This window comes from Ornithorhynchus anatinus, chromosome 4, assembly GCF_004115215.2.
Source record: "Ornithorhynchus anatinus isolate Pmale09 chromosome 4, mOrnAna1.pri.v4, whole genome shotgun sequence".
Classification (NCBI taxonomy): domain Eukaryota; kingdom Metazoa; phylum Chordata; class Mammalia; order Monotremata; family Ornithorhynchidae; genus Ornithorhynchus; species Ornithorhynchus anatinus.
Window position 1 is genome coordinate 43,600,003 of NC_041731.1, and position 12,757 is coordinate 43,612,759.

Sequence of the window (12,757 nt, forward strand, 5' to 3'; positions counted from 1 at the left end):
TTTGCTTTCTGCCCTAGTTTGCCTTGTGCTCTTGTCTGCCTCACTTTGGAGAGGCCAACAGGCAGAAGTCCACAATTTGCCAGGAAGTGGGTTGAGGATGGACTCACTGCCCAGGTGCCCAGGGTCTCTGTCCCAGTGAGGAGGGTCCCTCTCCTGTATCCAGTCAGGAAATCACCCCTGCTTTTTAATTTAAAAAAAAAAAAAGTGAAATCACCCCTGCTTTTTAATTTAAAAAAAAAAGTTTGAAAAGAATCCACTTGCCTTAAGCCCAGAATTTCCCCCCATGCACCATCTTCCCCACCCCAATCCCGCACTGTCTCATGGGGACGTAAGAAAGATCAGACAGCCTGTGTTGGTTATCTGGTGGTACCAGAGAGAGGGCAGGGAGGTGAGGGACGGCCAGATTTTGTGTGATGTGTAATATGTCTAGGTTCTAAAACAAGCTCCTGGTCCCAGGCTAACACCTCCCCGCCCACATCTTGGGGCTCCAATTAAGCACAGGTGGCCTCTCAAGGTAAGGCCGATGATGTCAGAAAACCTGGCTGGGAGGCACCAAGGCACAAGGAGCATTTTGGGAGCTGGATAGGAAAATGTGAGCAGCATCATGGCCTAATGGAAAGGCCTGGGCCTGGAGTCTGACAACCTGGGACCCCAGGCCTGGAGTCAGAAGACCTGGGCTCTAATCCCAAGTCCACCACTTGTCAGCCATATGACCTTGGACAAGTCACTTTGAGAAGCAGCGTGGCTTAGTGGAAATAGCACGGGCTTGGGAATCAGAGGTCGTGGGTTCTAATCCCGGCTCTGCCGCTTGTCAGCTGTCACTGTGAGCCCTACGTGGGACTTCCTGATAACCTTGTATCTACCCCAGTGCTTAGAACAGTGCTTGGCACATAGTAAGCACTTAACGAATGCCATCATCATCATTATTATTATTATTAATTTCTCTGTGCCTCAGTTACCTCAACTGTAAAATGGGGATGAAGACCATGAGCCCGGTGTGGGATAGGGACTGTGTCCAGCCCGATTATCTTGTATCTATCCCAGCTCTTTAGTACAGTGCCTGATACATAGTAAGCACTTAACAAATACCACTAAGAAAAAAAAAAAGATGGGACAGGAGGAGGTCCTGAGAGAGAGACTTGGAGTGATTCGGGGACACGGTGACCTAGACGTCGCTCATGGGCCTTGTAGGAAAGCAAGACTTTAAGCCAGACCACCGTTCTGGTCTCAGCCCCCAAGGTCCATCTGAGTCAAGACTGTCTGGACAGTGCCAGTAAGGTGTCTGGAAGAAAACTGTAATGGTGATCCTCCTGCCCCACCTATCCTTTGGTTAGGAATGGATCAAGCATGTAGTACAGTGTTCTGCACATAGTAAATGTTCAATAAATGCCATCATTGATAATGATGACCATCCCACATCCTGCATGCCACCCTTTTTTAAAATGGACTTAAGTAGTTACTATTTGTCAAACACTGTTGCAAACACTGTAGTAGATAACACTTCTCCCTCCAATAACCCAGTTTGGATTTTCCATCCTTTCAATGTGTCTACCAACTCCGTTAATAATAATAATAATGTTGGTATTTGTTAAGCGCTTACTATGTGCAGAGCACTGTTCTAAGCGCTGGGGGAGATACAGGGTAATGAGGTTGTCCCACGTGAGGCTCACAGTTAATCCCCATTTTACAGATGAGGGAACTGAGGCACAGAGAAGTGAAGTGATTTGCCCAGAGTCACACAGCTGACAAGTGGCAGAGGCGGGATTCGAACTCATGACCTCTGACTCCCAAGCCCAGGCTCTTTCCACTGAGCCATGGCTTCTCTAGCCATGCTGCTACTCTCTCACAAGAACTTAGTGAAGTACCCGGCACATAGTAAGCACTCAATAAATACGATTGATTCATTCATTTTCCCAACCCTCTCTTATACCGCCTGATGTTTCCTGCCTGCCTAACTTCCAGTGGAAAGAAATTTTATATATTTAAGATCTGTGGGCTAAAGAAGTGTTTCCCTTCTGGTTTTGAACCTACACTTTCAAACTCTGGTATGTGCCCTCTAGTATGAGAAAGGGAGAGAGAAAGAGAGAGAGATCAAACTGTCATCAAGGATAGGCACTACATCTGTGGCCACTTGTGCCCTTATCCCTACTCTTCCCGGCAGCACTCGGTACTGTGTGCATCTTTCTGATGGTTTCTCCCCTTCCCACAGTATGAATTCAAGGCGAAGAACATCAAGAAGAGGAATGTGAGCATTGTGGTGTCAGTAGATGGAGTGAAGGTGATCCTGAGGAAAAAGCCAAAGGTAAGTCTTCTCCTCAAATGCCCACGTCCCCTCTGACCCTGTCCCCGATTCCAAACGCGTCCTTCAAAGCTCTTTCCAACTCATCCGAGAGATTCCCGTGGAGGAGCTGTGAGGCTTGTTTCGTTGAGGGTTCTGCTCAAGACAGTGATATCCTTCCAGCCAGGTGGGCCTGGGGCTGGAGGCCAGACCCTGGCCATGAGAAGAGGGGAAAGGGGACCCGGGGCAGGGGCTGGAAGACAGGAAATCCTGGCTCAGGATGTGGCCTGTGTCCGGGAGTCTCCAGTCCAGGGACTGCTCCAGTAGTTCTGAAAGCAGCCAATCTGGAATGACAACTCCCATGGCATTTTCCCAGCCATTTCATAGGGACTTCTGGAATTTTATCTCTTCCCCGATGACCTTGAATGTCAGCCGCTCCCCAGAAGAGGCAAACTTTTAAATATCCCTTTTAGTAACAGCCGGTGTTTCTATACTTTCCCCCACTATTCTCTGCATTAACCCGGCAACCAGCCCATCCAAATAGCAGCCTGCTTCTATTGCAGCCATGCAGAGAGTTGCAGGCAAGTGGGAAACATTGGTTGCCGGGCTCCCCGAGTTGGGGGTATCCTGGGCAGGGAAGGGTATGGCAAGACTCTATAGGACCCAGCTCTGAACCATTTCCTGCTGTCTCTGTCTGCAGCGGAAAGAATGGGGCTGGGATGAAAGCAAGATGCTGGTGATGCATGACCCCGTATACAGGTGAGGAGCCGTGGAGTCCCAGGGGACTGACTATCAAATCAACCCCTCAGTGATATTGGCTGAGTGCTTACTCTGTGCAGAGCACTGTACTAAGCTGTTCTGCGAGTACAGAGTTGATAGACGTATTCCCTGGCAGACGCTCTTGTTCTTCTCGTGGGTTGTGGGGAGGGAGAGAGAGTACAGGATTCCGGGGCAGGAATGAGGGGCTTAGGCCTCTCCCCTGAGCAGTGAAGCAGCATTGACTGGCGTTGGGTGAAGTCCCAGAAAAGCAGTGTAGCCAAGTGGAAGAAACATGGACCTGGGAGTCAGAGGACCTGGGTTCTACTCCCAGCTCTTCCACCTGCCTGCTGCGAACCTTGGGCAAATCACTTAACTTCTCCGGGCCTCATTTTCCACATCTGTAAAATGAGGATCCAATAGCTGTCTCCCTCCTAATTCGCCAAGTATAGGACAGGAACTGTGTCAGACCTGATTATCCGGTACCTACCCAGAGCTTAGTTCGTAGTAAATGCTCAGTCACCACCCCAGTGGTATTCATCATCCCAGAATAAGTGCTGAGAACCAGGAGCTAGGATTGACCTGGGAACCTGACTCCTGGCTGTGACCTTGCTGGCTTGTCCTAGCTGGGACTCAGAGCGAGGTGACACTTGCCTAACTAACTGCAGCCGGGGTAGTCGCATAGCTACTGCACTGCATGCTTGCAGTTTGCCAGCCCCAGCCCAGGATTGGGTGGCCAGGCCCACTGCCCTGATGTCCTGGCTGACTCAGTCAGTCAATCGTATTTATTGAGTACTTACTGGATGCTGAGCACTGTTGGGAGAGTTCAGAAAAACAGACACATTCCCTCCCCACAGTGAGCTTCCAGTCTAGACGGGGAGACAGACATTAATATAAATAAATAAATTACAGATATGTACATAGGTGCTTTGGGGCTGGGAGAGGAGATATACGAAGAGAGCAAGTCAGGTTGATGCAGAAGGGAGAGGGAGAAGAGGAAAGGAGGACTTAGTCAGGGAAGGCCTCTTGAAGGAGACTCGGAGGGCTTCGGCTGCCGCCGCAGCGGCAGGCAAATTCCAGCCAGAAACAAGGAGCTGTCTAGCCTTCTTCCCCCCAGCATGTTATTGAGGTCACCCCAATTTTGCCCTCTCTGTTTTTTGGAATCAAAATCAGTACAGCCTCGAGACCCTTTTCCGTGTTTCTATTCTAGAATCTTCTATGTGTCCCATGACTCCCAGGACCTCAAGATCTTCAGCTACATCGCAAGGGATGGGGCCAACGACGCCTTCCGGTGTAATGTCTTCAAATCCAAGAAGAAGGTGTGGAGTCACCAGGGTCGGGGACCGCTTTGGTGGGGTTAGGGTGGGCACTGCAGGCTGCGATCCATGTAGGTTGGGGTGCCCCAAGGCCCTATACCAGCCTGGAGTCCCCAGGCATGCAAGAGAAGCAGCGTGGCCTAGTGCAAACATCTCAGACCTGGGAGTCAGAGGACCTGGGTTTTAATCCCAACTCTGCCAAATGTCTGCTGTGTGACCATAGGCAAATCACTTAATTTCTCTGTGCCTGTTACCCCATCTGTAAAATGTGGATTAAATCCTACTCCCTTACTCCCTTAGACTGTGACCCCTATATGGGACAGGGACTGTGTCCCACCTGATTAATTTGTATCTATCCAGTGCCTAGAACAGTGCTGGGCACTTAGTAAGGGCTTAACAAATAACATAATATATAATATATATCTACATATAGTAATATATTTTATAACATATATTCATTCATTCAATTGTATTTATTGAGCACTCGCTATGTGCAGAATATATATACAAATATTATGTAACAGTCCTTTATCAGATAGATATATGGATATATAGATAGATATATAGCTATATATATATAATAATAATGTTGGTATTAAGTGCTTACTATGTGCTGAGCAGTGTTCTAAGCGCTGGGGTTGATACAGGGGAATCAGGTTGCCCCAAATGAGGCTCACAGTTAATCCCCATTTTACAGATGAGGTAACTGAGGCACAGAGAAGTTAAGTGACTCGCCCACAGTCACATAGCTAAGTGGCAGAGGTGGGATTCGAACCCATGACCTCTGACTCCCAAGCCCAGGCTCTTTCCACTGAGCCACGCTGCTTATCTGGGAAAGGACTGTTGGGCCTCAGAGAAGGATGGGACTTAGTTCAGCCTGATCCGTGGCTCATTGTCCATCCCAGCCTGCGTCATCCGCAGCTGCCCTCTCCTCGGGGCCAGGACCACCCCCAGTGGCCTAAATCAATAAATCAAAGATATCTATTGAGTGCTTACTATGTGTAGAGCACTGTTCTAAGCACTTGGGAGAGTACAATACAAGAGAATTAGCAGACACGTTCCTTGCCCATAATGAGCTTACCGTCTAGAAGCAGCAACAGTTTGAAGGAAGTGCCAAGGGGCGAGACCAAGACTGGGGGTTTAACGCCAATCTTGCTTTGCTTGCTTTCGGACTTGATTCAGACCTCAAGGTGCGGTGGCCCCGGGTAGGGGTGGGCTGAGCCTGGGCGGGACTGACGTAAGGTGTGGGAGGGGCCCGGGGCAGCCGGGAAGTCCGGGATGAAGGCTCGGGGCTCCTGTTACTCAGAGCCAAGCCATGAGAGCGGTGCGGACGGTGGGCCAGGCCTTCGAGGTATGCCACAAGCTGAGCCTGCAGCACGCGCTCCAGAATGCTGACGGGCAGGCCGACGGGGCCAGCGACAAGTCGGCGGAGGAGCCTCAGTCTGAAGGTAGCCCTTCCTCCTCCCCTCCTACCCCAGCCCACCTCAGCCCTGAGGACACACCTGTAATCCAAGCTCCCGTCATCCCTGACTCCCCAGCCGGGGTTCCCTGTCTCTCTGCCCCTCTGCACCCCTGGCAACCTACCCCCATTTCCATCCCATCTGGAAGTTCTGGGGTCTTCTGGGGTCTGGCAGGGGGCAAGGTGTGCCCCACAGAGGGTTTGGGCCCTTTGGGTTTAATAATAGAACGGGACAGTCTTTGGGGCCCAAGCAGCCCCTTGCCCTGTCCAGCCAAGGCCTCAGCCAGCTGTGTTGGCCGGGGCTGTCTAGTAGGACATCGCCGGAAAGCAGGGAAGCTGGACCCCACCGAGGAGGCGGAAGGGGACTCGGTCAGCATGTGCCCAGTGGAGCGGAGCCTCCTCGCCCGGCTGGCAGCCCTGACAGAGTCGGGTGTCTCTTCGGCATCAGTGCCCGCTGGGAGCGATCGACGTGGGCAGGTGAGGAGCAGCGCAATGGCGCGGTTGGGGGCGGGGGGCGACCTCTTTCATGGGCCCCCACCTCAAGTCCCTATCCGTACCCCCCAAGAGCAACCTGGGCCCAAAAGCCAAGAAGCTGGCCTGGAGTGAGGCAAGAATCTCCTGGAAAAGCAGAGTCCGTCCCCTTCCTTTGCCCCTCCCCAGCAGTCACAGACAACGGGAACCCCTGGTGCCAGCCGGCGTCAATGTTAGGTGGGAGAGGAACCCTGGTTTGGGTGGGAGCTTTCCCCTCCTATGCCTCCCCATCCCTCCCATCCTCACCTCCATCCTGCCCTCCTCCCCATCATGCAGACCCCACCACCAGCCACTCTGTCCTTTCTTGGGGTGGTCCCGAAAACACGCCAGCCAAGAGGCCCCGGATCCCTAGGGTGCAGGAATTTTTCCTCACTGCCCTGGATTTTCAGGTTTCCGCAGTGGCCGGCAAGTGTAGGAGTCCTATGGGGAGATGGAGGCTCTGCCATTGCCTTCTCTCCTCCTGCCCCAGGCCACGGGTCTCAGAGAGACTGGGTCTCCTCCTTGGGGTGGGTTTGATTCACTCTCTTCTTCCATGCCCCCCACCCCAAGTCCAGTTGGACCTGGCCAAGCCCCAGTCAACCGTTCTCCCTTTCTGCCACCTGGCCTGTGTGTGTTCTCTGCCCAGGATGTTGAAAACAGCTCCATGTGCCCCTCTGGGTCCCAGCAGCTGCTGACTCCCACCAGTCCCTGCTCCTCCTCCTCTTCTTCCTGCCTGCTGTCCCCTTTGCTGTCCCGACATTGCCTACAGCTCCTCCAACACCAGCTCCTCCAGCAGCAGCAGCAGACCCAAGTCGCGGTGGCCCAGGTAAAACCCGAACTATCTCAGGAGCCCCCAGTGGGGTTGGGGCCGGGGTGCGGGCCGAGGGTGGCCAGGTTCCCCAAGGATCAGAAGCAAACAGATCTTTGGAAAAGTCCTCCTTCTCTTCCTTCTCCTCCTCCTCCTCCTCCCTCTACCTCCTTCCCCAAGGAGAGCATCTTCATCCCTGGAAGTCTTTAAGAACAGACCCTCTGGCCTGGGTGGCTTGAGATTCTCCAACCTAGATACAAGGGATTGGATAATGAAAACAATAATTGTTATTATTATGGTATTTGTTAAGCGCTTACTATGTGCCAAACACTGTTCTAAGCACTGGGGGAGATGCAAGGTAATCAGGTTGGACACAGTCCCTGTCCACAGGGGGTTCGCCCTCTTAATCCCCATTTTACAAATGAGAGAACTGAGGCACCTAGAAGTAAAGTGACTTGCCCAAGGTCATACTGCAAACGTGGGAGAGCCGGAATTAGAACCCAGGTCCTTGTGACTCTCAGGCCATGCTCTATCCACTAAGCCATGCTGCTGGATCCCACGGCCTTACTTATTACTCCCAATATTTTATCGTACCGTCCCGAGTGCTTAGCTCAGCGTGCCACACAGAGTACGTGCTTAGTTGGTTAGTTGGTGGCCTTCTGAAGCTCCTTCTGGTTCTGGGATTCTGAGGGAATAAGGTCGACTGGGATCTGGGCCTTGTCCCGGAGCAGAGAGGGGGCTGTCAGGAAATGGGGGGCGGGTGTCTTTCCCGGTCAGGTGAACCCAAGCGATGTCTCCGTCCATCTCTCCTGCTCTCCATCGCTTCCACCTGCAGGTGCAACTCTTAAAGGACCAACTGGCTGCCGAGACAGCCGCCCGCATGGAGGCCCAGTCCAGGGTCCGGCAGCTGCTCCTGACTAACCAGGACCTCCTGCAGCACGTGACCCTGCTGGTGAAGCAGCTGAAGGAGCTGGAGGTCCGAGTGCAGCACCCACTCAGTGGTGAGGCGGGATCAGGAGTCCAGCGGGGACCCGATTCAGGGGCGGGAGAGGAGACCCCGGCCCCGTGGGGACCACTGAGGGACATGAGGTCCAGGGCCTGTGGAGGAGGGTTGGATCAAGGTGAGCCAGTTTGGGGAATTCAGAAACTTGGGCATCAACCCTGGCTCTTTTGAGGAGGAGCTGTGGGCAACTTCTCCCTCTGTAGCCTGCAGAGGGTGAAAGGGTGCGGAAGTACCAGTGATGCTCAGCAGCCAGACCCCTCTCCCGGTGCACACAAAGGACCCAGGGGGCGAAGCCCATCCCTCGGTGGGTTAGAAAATGTCTCAGAAGGAGCAGTACGGTCCCAGAGAAAGTGAAGGGGTGGAGTCTCTGCTTTTATTCAGCCATTTCTTGCTGCTGCTTGACAGTGTTTTGCTTTCTTTTTCCGGCCTCCGGCACCTTTGCCCCCTAGCCGAGCACCTGGCTCACCACCTCTTTGCTTCCTCTCTTTCTGTCTCCCAAAGTCTCCCGCTCACTACAGAGCCTGGGCCCGAGTTTGACCCGCAACCTGAAGAACCAGTTCAGCCTGGAAGCCGGCCTATCCTGCTCTCCGCCCCTCTCCCACGGCCTCGCCAGCCCCCTTGGGTCCCAGCCTCTGACCAGCCCCGGAGCACCCTACCCGAACCGTGCGAGCTGGGGCGTCCGGAACAGAGACGAGGGGCACCCTGGCCTCAGCCGCAGAGTGGAGGGCTCAGAAGAGAGCCACCCTTCAGAGGCTGGACTCCGGAGCGGTGGCCGCTCACGCCTCAGCGCCGAACAGGACAGGTCAGTGCCCCTGCCCTCTTCCCCGGTAGGGTCCAGCCTGTTGCATGACTCCAGGCTGACTCCCTGAGAGTCAGAAAGACCTGAGTTCCAAACCCAGCTTCACTTTGGGCAAGTCACTAAACTTCTCTGTGCCTCTATTCCCTCAACTGTAAAATGGGAATTAAGACCGTGAGCTCCATGTGGGACATGGACTGTGTCCAGCCTGATTATCTTGTATCTACCCCAACTCTTAGTATAGTGCCTGGCACACAGTAAGCACTTAATGGTAGTATTAAAAGAAAAACCTGAAGCTTTCAGGGTGGGCACCCCTCTTTCTCTGCCACAAATGCCTGGGTGGGCGTGGCAGGGCCAAAGGTTGGCTCCCAGAGTCCTGGAAGCAGTGAGTTTGGGAAGGACAGAGCAGGAGGTTGTGGTATGACAGAAGGCTGTTCTGGGCTGGGCCCCCAAACCCCAGCAAAAGTCTCGTTCCCACCTGCCTCCCACAGCTAAGTTTCCACGCACCATGTTGACCGCTGGGACCAGAACCTTCTCTGCCTCCCCTAGGGCAGCATTGGCACTGTCCGTCTGTGTTCCTCTCCCATCTCGCCCCACCAACCTCCCCCAATGTTTCATCTCCCCAGGGCCCCGTTGCTTCCCATCCCCAAGCTGAACCCCCCGCCGCCCACCCGGAAGAAGCGGTCTTCCAAGGCCTCGACCAGCCCGGAGCCGGAACCGCTCTTCAGCCCCCTCCACCTGGCCCTGCCTGGACCTGACCCCGGGGGCCCCGGCAGCCGGCCCCCAAGCCGCCAGCAGGAGCACCTGGACCAACGGCGGAGCCCAGTGTGGGCCGGCCCTACCCACGGTGGCGCCCCGGGCTCAGAAAGCGATGACGAGTCGGAGGCCCTGTGGAGCCCAAGGGAGGAGGCCACCCCTGGGTGTGGCTGGCTGGACCGCACGCTCCCACCCATCCTGGCTGCAGCAGACGACACCAGTCTTCACATCAGCTTCTCTGAGGATGAGCTGGACTCTGAGGACACGAGCCAGGGACAAGAGAAGGACTAGTCTAGCTGGTCCATAATGCCCCCGTAGGTAGAGTTTCTTACCAGGGCCTTAGGTGCAGCAGCCCTCCCAAACCCCTGGCCTAGCTGCTGGACCCCCTGCCTGGGGACAACAGGATGATGGGAGTCCCGAGGAAGCTGCTGGGTGGACCTGAGACTCACTGATTTGTCACCCTAAAGCCGCAGTACCAGCCCAGCTTAAGATACGGGATGCTTCTTGTGTTGTCGACTTGCTGTCGGGAAACTTAGAGGAAACTTAGCCTTGAGGAGAAGAGCCACGTGGGGTCCTCAGGCCTCTACCCAGCCCACGTCACCTGGGAATGGGAGTGTCGGGTGGTCACGCTGGCTGACAGCCAGAATGTGGGTCAGGAAGAAAGAACGGTGAGAGTCCAGCTGTCCATGGTGGGAGAAGGGGGCAGCTGGGAGAGCAGGGACTAGATTCCGATAGGCGATAGGGCCGAAGGAAGGGTGATGCCTTCCCCCTCCCGCCACAACTCAGCTGGTTGCCTGGGGGCTGGGTGAGGAGGGGAGGGCTGAGGCAAGGAGGTGCTGGATTCGGAATGTGTTGTGAGTGAGAGAGTTGAGCCGGGGAGAGCCAGCACTGTACCCTAAGGATTGGCTTCCTCTTCACTGCCTCTCCCACTCTAGTGCCCCTCTTAAATTCTACAGGTATTTTATTGTGTGCAGGACAGAGGGCCAGGCAGCAGGGGTGGTGACCGGAGCCAAGAGAGCCCTTCAATGACCTGGGCCTCATCAACAGCCTGCTGCCTGTCTGGATCCAAGCCACTGGTGGAGCTGGGCTGCCTCCATCGCATCCTGGATGCAGTTTGGGAGTCGGGAAGTTCCCCCTCCCTCCTTCCCTCTATTTCTCCCACAGGTGAAGGTGGATGAAGCTTGGTCATTATAGATTCATCTCTCAGAATGCTGTCAGTGTCGCCCAAACCTCCTGTGATGGACTCAGGCAGGGGTCTGCATGACTCCTGCCTTTCTCTGTTCAAAGCAGAGGGGTGATTTCAGGCTGGGACTCCTGGGCTGGAACATCCTCTCTCTAGGTGACAGGAATGGGTGGGGTTAGCAGCCCCTTCACCCTCATTAGGAAGCCCATTCTTTCCAGAGGAAGACCTTCAATACTCAGCATGCTCGCAGTCCAAATCCTCTGAACCCACTCATCACCTGTGATAATGTCCAATATGTTTCCATCCCCTCTTAGGCCTGAACCCTGGCCTGGCTGAGATGGGAAGGGATGGTAGGATAAAAAGAGAATACCTGTCCTCAGAGCTGAGTGAGAGAGAGAGAGAAACAGAGAGAGAGAGAGAGAGCCCAAACAGGAACCCTGTAGCGGGCCCTGCAGAGAGGGATGCAGGAAAGAGAAGAGAGAGTTACTTCCCTGGAAGTCTAACTGCCCAGTGGGAGAGACAGGATGGCATGGAGCCAGCATAGAGGGACAACAGAAACATATTCTTCTAAAGTGATCCTTAAGTGCCAAGGAGATTGTGGAGTAATGACAACCTGGGGGGGGAGGGGAAGTGATATGGAAAGACTTCCCAGAGGAAGAAGACTGGGGGTAGAGGGCAGTGTTTTGAAGTGGGGTTTGGTAGAAAGTAGCAAAAAGGACATCTGGTGTGGGGGAGAAATGTTTGTGGGGAGAGCCAAGAGCTGGAAATGAGCCAGTTGGTATGGCAGGGGCAGGAGGGGAGGGGTATGCAGAGAGACTAAGGGTTGATGCGTGAAGATCATCCCTTGTGAGACACAGGGAGATGCCTGTTCCAGTTACTCAACTGGAAGAGTTCCTGCCTGCCTGTCGTGGAAGGCAGAGGGGGCTGGACCTGGGTTGTCGTGGGTTAGGGGTGAGGGAAGCTGGAGATGTTGGCAGGAAAGGGGACAGGTGTCATCTCCCCTCCCCTGACTCTAGGAGAGATTCTGGCTGCCCTGACTCTAACCTGGGTTTCTCTCCAGGAGAAACCAAACTGAGGATATTTCCCTTTGGTGGGAAGTAGAAGAATTAACTAGGGCATGTTCCCTGTTTGATTTGATCATGTTAACCAGCGAGCATTAGGCGAGAACTTAATAAATTGGACAAAAGAATAGAAGGAATGGTGGAGTAGATGTCTGGGAAAAGACAGGAGCTTTCAGTGTTTTGTTTGTCACTTCTGTGTCTGTACACGAGCCCCAGTGTGAAATGCTGCCCAAGACAAATCGCCTTCAAGATCAGAGGTCGACCGGCAGAGCAGAAAAGACCCACGTGTGGCTGGGCAGGGGTGGGGAATTGTGTGGCCTGGGTCTCCCAGGAGGGAGCGCGTGTTCTTGCAGAGCCACAGGCTAAAGAAGAACTCGTGGCAACTCCAAGTTCTCTTTCCTGAATCGTGAGTGACAGCCCTGAGTCCATCATCGTGGAGTTGTACTTTGGATCATTTTTCCCTGGGTTCATGACACTGCATTGCTCACGTTGGAGATTGTGTCGCTTTTTAGCTGCGTGAGGGCTTTCTGGAGTTTATCCCTACCTTCTTGGCTTTCACTACCCAGGTGCCGTTTCCTGTCACCCTCATTCATTTGATAATATTTATTGAGCAGCTGTGGTGTGCGAAGTCCTGAACTAGGTGCTAGGGAAGAAGACAACCAAGGGAAGCAGCATGGCTTAGTGGAAAGCCCCCAGGCCTGGGAGTCAGAGGACCTGGGTTCTAATCCCAGCTCCCCCACTTGCCTGCTCTGTGACCTTGGGCAAGTAAATTATCTGTGCCTTGGTTTCCTCACTGTAAAATGGAGATGAAATGCCTGTCCCGCCTACTCA

At 53.9% G+C, this 12,757-nt stretch overlaps 1 protein-coding gene across 4 annotated transcripts in view; it reads left to right on the forward strand.

Moving 5' to 3' along the window:
• LOC100083973 (carboxyl-terminal PDZ ligand of neuronal nitric oxide synthase protein-like) overlaps positions 1 to 12,089 on the forward strand; it is a 37,515-nt gene extending 25,426 nt beyond the window's left edge. For 3 of the 4 annotated variants that reach the window (XM_029063932.2, XM_039911796.1, XM_039911797.1), the window contains 9 exons: positions 2,210 to 2,302; positions 2,979 to 3,037; positions 4,245 to 4,353; positions 5,657 to 5,798; positions 6,120 to 6,286; positions 6,966 to 7,145; positions 7,963 to 8,128; positions 8,632 to 8,932; positions 9,553 to 12,089. In XM_029063932.2, coding sequence (XP_028919765.1) covers positions 2,210 to 2,302; positions 2,979 to 3,037; positions 4,245 to 4,353; positions 5,657 to 5,798; positions 6,120 to 6,286; positions 6,966 to 7,145; positions 7,963 to 8,128; positions 8,632 to 8,932; positions 9,553 to 9,973 — 1,638 coding nt within the window. In that variant the 3' untranslated portion in view covers positions 9,974 to 12,089. The remainder of the gene's footprint in view (positions 1 to 2,209; positions 2,303 to 2,978; positions 3,038 to 4,244; positions 4,354 to 5,656; positions 5,799 to 6,119; positions 6,287 to 6,965; positions 7,146 to 7,962; positions 8,129 to 8,631; positions 8,933 to 9,552) is intronic. The other variant, XM_029063933.2, reaches the window with a different exon arrangement.
• Positions 12,090 to 12,757: the final 668 nt, after the last annotated feature.